Source organism: Gavialis gangeticus, unplaced genomic scaffold, assembly GCF_001723915.1.
Source record: "Gavialis gangeticus isolate Ggan-Ray unplaced genomic scaffold, GavGan_comp1, whole genome shotgun sequence".
Lineage (NCBI taxonomy): Eukaryota > Metazoa > Chordata > Crocodylia > Gavialidae > Gavialis > Gavialis gangeticus.
The window spans coordinates 30,731,924-30,739,611 of NW_017729032.1; the positions used below are offsets into that span (position 1 = coordinate 30,731,924).

The window sequence follows — 7,688 nt, forward strand, 5'->3', positions numbered from 1 at the left end:
GGGGGGGAGCCATGGGGGAGCTGGGACAGTGGGGGAGGGTTGGGGGAATCATGTAGCGCCCCCCCCAGCAGTGTGGGGCAGTGGAGGGCAGCTTGGATTGCCCCCCACACACCCGGCAGCATTCGGTGAGTTGGGGCTTTTTGTTTCAAAGTACTGGGAGCTGAGGAAGGCAGGGCAGCCATTGCTGGGCTGGGAGAGTGGGCAGGAGATGGGCCTGGCTTGGGTGATTTGGAGATTCGACAGGAGCCAAATCTCTGAATCAGATTTAGCTGAATCGATTTGGGACAGTGATTCGAATCACCAAATTGAATCGCTGTCCCCCGAATTGGCTGAATCTGAATCTGAAGCGAATACTAGCCTCTTGGCACAGGCCCGCTGGTCAATACCAGAGGGAAGTAAAGGTAATGGGAGTCTTACCTGCTTCAGGCACGTCCCCAGGTAAGTACCTGGTAGCTGCTGCTACAGTGTGGTTTCCATTCCTCTGTTGTTGCTTGCATAGCAGCAGTGCAGTCTCCATGCAACCCAGCTGCTGCTGCAATATCAACACCATGGGGCTGCTTCTGCAGACTCCCTGGGCGTGGAGGCAACATTCTGGTGCCTCTGCTAAGTTGGTGCCCTGAGCTGGTACCCCACTTACCCACACTAGGTTACACTACTGTAGAATGGCCTCTGTGGGTGCATCTGCATGTGCAGGTAGGTGCTTTTCCTGATGCACATTAAATTTAATACCTCCAACATGAGGTACTAAACAAATGCACATTAGGCTGCCTTAATGTGCAGTAACTGAGCAGTTTTTACTTAATGCAAAGTAGCCTATTTTACTGTGCATTAGCATAATAGCATGTTTTTATGTGGTGCTTTAATGAGCAGTAAAACAGGTTACTGCGTATCAAAGCACATGTGTAGATACGTCCTCAGTACAATAGCTCACATTCACTTCAAGCCATTAGGTTGAAGTGAAATAGCATCAGTGCTGCATTTTCCCTAGTATGACTGTAACTTTATTATTATACAGGCTTTCTTATTCTGGTGAATTAACATGGAATTGAATTTAAAAAAATGAACTATGATGGATATGAAAATAAAATGATGACAGTGTAATAAATTACTACCTACCATTCCGTGACTAACTGCAAAATTCATCACTGCTAAGCTACACTGCACCAAAATGATTATAACATTCTTCAGGATAATATGTGGAATATATGTTTGCATCAAATCTGTTTATACAAATGAGCATTTGTGCCTCCTACAAAAATCCAGAAAGCTTGTCTCGTGCAAGTGGTACGTGCCAAAAAGAGCACTACCAAAAACCCAGAGATTTTAGAACTACAGTCTGAACTCTGGCACATTGTGTCCCTTCATTGTGTATTTTATTGCATCTTACCATGCATCTTCAAATCATAGCTGTAACCCCATAGTGTATTTTTGTTTGACAAGAATAAAAATGGAATTTAAACAGTAGCTGCTATTGGCTGCAAGTGTTTATCAACACACCCAAATAGCAAACTTGGTGCAGAACTTGTTAGCAGTTTTGAAATGTATTAGTGTAAATCCTATGCTGGCTTTGTGTCTAATTTAGTTTACCATGTTTACTCAAATAGAAGATGGCTCTGATTATAAGATGACCCCCAATAATTAGATTCTCTAAATGGAAAATTTATAAATTTGTTAAAATTTTTCAGGTATAGAATCTAATTATTTGAGGTTTGCCTTGAACGTGTTCCCATTCCATTGGTACAGCAGAGAAAATAAATCTGGGGATTAGATAGCTCTTTGCTCTCTGCTTCCCCCAAACTTTAAAGCTAGGGTGAAAGTACAAAAGGAAATCTTCCATTGCCACAAAATTGTGCAGCTGAGATCCTCACATCTGGGGAGACTTACAGGGTCAGTTTGCCTAGAATGCAAGGGACCTATAACTACACTTGATTTTAGCCCAAAAGGCCACATATGCAATACCACCCCCAACCCCTTATTTATTTATTTTAATTTCATGTGTCAGGACAAATTAGTCAAATAAGCTCCAAATTCCATTGATGAACCAGAGCTCAGTCGTTCAGGTCTATATGGTGCTACCACCAGCACGTATCCTACCTCTTAGACTCATCAGTCTTGGGTTTTAGACACTCCCAAATCCATAGCAGGCATCCTACTTGCAAGCCCCAATCCTGGATGCTTTGGGGTTTCAGATCCCTCCTAGTTTCGCTTGCCCCTAGTCAAAAGGCTGAAGGGGCAAGCTAGATGGAAAGCCTGGGAGCAATCCTCCATAGCCATAAAATGTATAGCTGAGATCCTCCCATTGAGAGGCTATAGCAGACTCTCATAGGGGTACCTGCCTGCAGTGCAAAGGACAGGTTTCCACCCTCAACTACACCCAGTCATTCATGGTTGGGGAGAAGAGGATCTCACCTTCCAGGTACAGTAAAACCACCTGGACCATCACCATCTTTTAGATCATGGTATCTCCCTACCACAAGGGTAGGTTAGTGCATCCTATTCAGTCCCTCAGATCTTCTGTTCTTTTAGACTAGTCTTTCTTTTCTCCACTGAATAGTTAAGTTACTTACCACAAGGGAATAACAACTCTTGAATCCCGGTTTAGCCACAAAATAGTCATCAGATTTGAAGGTTATCTTTATTTGGTTTGTTTTTGAAGTTATTCTTGGAGGAACTTCCTTGTGTCCACACCATCGTCCTCGTATAACTGTACTGGTTTCAGATATATCTTCTACTTCCACAAAGTCATACCTAGAAATCAGTTTGATAGTTTAACACATTATCCTTACATAAAGCTTCTACAACAAAACAGAACTTTGCTCAAGAAATTAAGCCAAACATATGGTGGGCTCTGTTACACAGTATTCAATTATAAGTCACAAATGGTCACAATACCTGTCATATTCTAAGAAACTAAGATATTTAGGAGTTTTTTTCTTGCTTTTGGAGTATAACAGAAAATATGCTCTGCCATTATAGATTACCATTCTAACTGTTTCACATTGCAAGTAAATGATTTGTAGATGTGACACTCAAATGTTTGAGGAATGGACCAATTTTAATTTTAAGCATATGCAAAATTAGGTCAAGGCAGTAGCTCATACTCCAGCAGTTATATATGAGCTAACCACAAGGTGGGGACAAAAACCCACACTATGGTAGCAGAGGTTCTCATAGCAAAACAACATCTGCTTGTGTCTTCATGTGTCAATAGCATTTATAGTTTGAGTTTTCCACAGTCTTGCTGTAAGATACACAATAGGAAAGAAATTAAAGTCAATGGGAGTTATCCTATTGACCTCAGTGAGGTTCTTGCTCAGGATCTACATATTCCCACCTGTGGAAGAAAGCTGTTGCCAAAGCAGACAGAAGTCCAGAACAGAGGAAAATGACAAATGGATGGAGAAGAAAACTTCCCTGAACAGTTAAGCTCTAAAATTTCAGATTTTTTTTACTCATGAAGGACTTTTGTTATCAAAACGTGTGCCCTCAAAACAGAGATTAACCATTGCTAATTGATTCTTATTAGAATCGTATTATCAAGGGGCTTCTCTGTTCTTTGAGACTTCTGGATCAAAGATATCCTTCTCTACCTAGCTACTGGTGTCTGAAATGTACTGTAAATAACATATTTGGTTTGCTCTTGCTGCCAAGGAACCATATGAGAAAAATGTAAATGTGATGCAGCTAGAAAGCATTCGCATTATAACATTTATATTCACCAGTCTAAAATTATACAGCAGAGAAAACAAGAAATCCACAGTAACTGCATCACTAAATCTGTCCAAACTCTGCTACCAATGTTTTTTCCTGTTACTAGAAAACTTAGTTTTAGATAAATGAGTTACAGGCATGTTCACTAGCCTCATTCTGACCTCTGCTCAAAAGCGTGTTGCAGGTGTTTTAGAGCCTACCTAGTGACTCCTACTTATTTAATATTTTTCTGTCTCCTCTTGGGTTTGAGTTCCACAATCTCCATTTCTTCCCTTTTGCATGTGTGTGAATCCCAATTGTCTGCCCTTTCTAACTTTTCATTTAAAATTCATTTTATCAGAATATGTTGGCAAGTTGCAACAAGATCCCATAATTGACCTCCTACATTTTGGTGAAAATTACAGGAATGATAGACCTATACCTGCTGGGTGAGGGGGCTAAATTCACTGCTAGAATAAACTGGTTCAAATCCAGTAACTTTACTGGAACCAGGTCTGCTTACAGTAAGAACAGCTTTTATACAAGCATCCTGGAACCTGGATACATCTCTAGTTTTCAAACTGTAGGTCATTAGGCCCTGGGTAAGTAGCCTGTCAACTGCATCCCATCTTTAATTGAAAGTTTGATCATAAAAGTACATGGTTCATAAGAAATTGTGAGGGCTGATAGTTGGAACTGGTTTGGGAAACCTGTGAGATAAGGGGATTTGTATCCATTTCTGGGCAACCAAAAATTCATACTATCTGGATAATTTCAGTGCTTTTTAAAACCCTCCTTCTCAAATGATTGCAGAGGTGCCAATAACAAATGCAGAAATATTTTTAAAGCTTCAGATTTTTTTTCTCTGTTCTGAAATAGTTAAGTTAAAAATTCATGTTTTCATCTCACAGCCCAAATGAATTTTAATCAATTTAATGCTCATAATTATGTAGATTACCATTATTAATATTAATGAAAAAGTGAAAGAACATGTCAGGAAGTTCCTGGTGGGAAAAGAGTGAGGACAAAAGCAGTAAGAAAGGAACAGAGGCATGGGGGTCCTTATTCAGCAGTGCATTCAGCAAGGCATTTATGTACATGCTTAACTTTAGGCACATAATTAAATTTTAACAACATCCTGGGCATATCTACACATGCCCCTATGGCACTGTTGTTACTGTGCTGTCATTTAGTACTACTTTTAGGAAGTACTAAATGATGGTGCAGTAACAGCCGTTACCATGCTGTGCCAGCAGTGCATTTATTTTTAGCCGCTATGTCGCCGTAGCAATGTACTATAGCAAAGGAGTGTGTCGCTATGGTGACAGCTGCTGCATCATGGTTGTGCCTGCCAATACAGGCTCACTATTGCACGTTAGGTGACGTAGCATCTGGTGTAGATGAACCCCCTTTGCTGAAGTGGAACCTGAAAGAGCATCAGAGAGTAAAGTGGAGGAAAAGACCTGCTTTTTTTAAAAGTTCCTCTAAAGTGGTAAAAATACCCCTATACTTATAATAATGTTTCTAACAAGTCTGAAAGTCATTACATGCATTCCCCCTGAGAATGTCCTCATTCTGGAAATAATGACATGCAAATAAAAGTCTTCCAATAACTGAAGGCAATTCTGTATTTCTGCAAAATATGTAGTATTTTTCCAGCTTTTATAGACTCTATAGATTTTGGAAGGTATGTTCTTCTTCGCATCATAAATTAGCAGCTTTTGAAAGCCAGCAGATTGTCTGCAGCCATGGTCAAAATCCAGTCTGTCGATAATGACTTGACTTCCTCTCACCATGTCATCACCTTTAATGGTCCTTTAAAATAGAATACTTCATCTTTTTCCACAGTAAATTAGCCCTGTGTTTCAAGGTTGAAATGATTTAAGGTCAGCCATAGTTTATTCTCAATATAAATATGAACAGGCTTCTTCTGTGTGCAGTAGACGCTATATTCTGGCATCGCCTCTCTGGTACTAGAAGGTAACTGTCATTACTTACACTGCTATTGCTCTCAGACCAACAGCAGCAGAGCAAAGAAAAGCTGCCAAGATAATAAACATGCAGAGAGGGAAGGCCAGTTTGAGTCTGCATTCTTTTATTATTAAATGGAAGACAAACCTGCTGGAATGGTATTCTCTGTTCAATGGTAATGCAGAGCATTAAAAATAATAATGACAAAGTCCCACAGACTTGCCAAACAAAGTCTATAAAGGCAAACTAATAGATGTTATGATAAACAGGGGCTGGGTGTGATTTTTGGAAAGATATAACCATAATTAATAACAATTTGGCAGAACATTGAAAGTGGTTGCTTTAGCTTTTTTAATATCAATGCAAAAATCTGGCATTTGAAGGTATGGAAAATACACATAGGCTTTGGGCCTTTCTCTCATACAAAACCTGCATATGAATAATAACCAGGAATTTTATATTACTTTATTTATTATAAGCCAATTAATCTGTATGCACTGGAAATGCAAAGCAGTCACAAAATTGATTTAACCTCCCATTAGTTTGGTTGCTTTGGTCATAATTGGATAGATTATCAGTCACACAACTTCAAAAGCATACATACCACTCTCCCAACCCTTATTTTTTACCTGTCCTCCAAAAAGGAATGCCTTCCTGAAAAAGTGAAAGAAAAGTTTTTCACAGCAGGCAACATCTACTGTTAATTAACTGAGGAAGACCCCAATTCAGTTATTATTTGGCTGGTTAGCCAGGAGTATAAGATACTTGAGTGTGTTGCACTTAAAATGTAATGCAAGGAGGCAGCTGGGTCCATGGCAGGTACATTTCTTTAGAATTGGGTTTGTTGTGTTGGGCAAGCCTTCTTGACAGAGGTGCCTAAAGCAACCCTTCCAAAACACTACACATGGGCATTTCTACATTACAGGCCTTCTGCTGACAGACAGGCACTGCCCCAGGGAAGCCACCACCACATGTCCTCAACTGCACAGATTGGGTGGCTCTTACCATTCGTGTATCTCTAGTAGAGCAGTTGTGCTGGCAGGGGGCACACGGTACCTCTAGGAGGCACCAAAGAAGCTGCAGCTATCCGAAGAAAGTACACTGGTATCTACACATACTTTCCGGTGGCCCCCCTGTGGTGGCAGAAATTTTCTGGTACTCACAGAATAGGCACTGCTTTGCCAGCAGGAAAAAGTGTGCATGGCCACAGGCAACTGGGTGTCAATGCATACAGCCTTCTGCTGATTTTTAAATTGACATGAAAACTTTAGTTCTCTGGAAAGCTTCTCACTCACCTGCAGATATCATTTTCAGGCTCCTCCAGTCCAAACTGATTGTCAAAGGCCAGATGTATCCTTGTGTTCTCCGGTGAGTGGAGCCTCCATGTCAGTAGCAGGTTCCTGGGGTAGCTACTCGGGAAGCGGGGACTGTGGATGCAGCCGTTTCTGGCGACGCTAATGGTCTCTTCTTTCCGGTACAAGTCTGTGAGGTGATTGCTCTCTGTTAGTAGTCACAACTTGTAGAAATTAGTATGTTGTTCCAGTTACAGGAAGGCAAAAAAAGAATAACAGTTTATAACAAAGCAAAAAGCATTTGCATTTGAAGTCTTTAAAGAGCAGGGTCTAAGTAACAGTTATTGATTCAAACAAGAAAATACAGTGTTTTTTTCCCCCACTGACTTAAAAAGCCCCCCCAACCCTGTCCTTTGTTTGCTTCATAGAACAGAAATGGAAATAAACTGCCCTACATTGTTTCCATTTTATGATAAATATAAAGATGTATACATTATATGACATGTATTATTTATTTTATGCATCTCTCATCATTTCGCTAGAAAGCAAGATTCAAGCCTAAAATAGTGTCTAACACATGGAAGCAGTTAGATGAGACCAAAAGGAGAAAATGGCAGACCAAACTCTGATTCCCAACTTTTGGAGGCTTCACCCACAGGTTAGAAGTTGTGGGGGGAAACCCCTGTACAAGAGAACGGTTTTAATAGCAAGGGTATATGCCTGTGTTAGGTTTAA

The 7,688-nt window shown here is 40.3% G+C and overlaps 1 protein-coding gene across 1 annotated transcript in view; it reads right to left on the reverse strand.

The window, feature by feature from the left end:
* Positions 1–7,171, reverse strand: part of PDGFD (platelet derived growth factor D) — a gene marked incomplete at its 5' end in the record, with an annotated part of 126,613 nt that extends 119,442 nt beyond the window's left edge. Inside the window, 2 exons of the mRNA XM_019523781.1 lie at positions 2,568–2,748; positions 6,957–7,171. Coding sequence (XP_019379326.1) covers positions 2,568–2,748; positions 6,957–7,171 — 396 coding nt within the window. The remainder of the gene's footprint in view (positions 1–2,567; positions 2,749–6,956) is intronic.
* Positions 7,172–7,688: the final 517 nt, after the last annotated feature.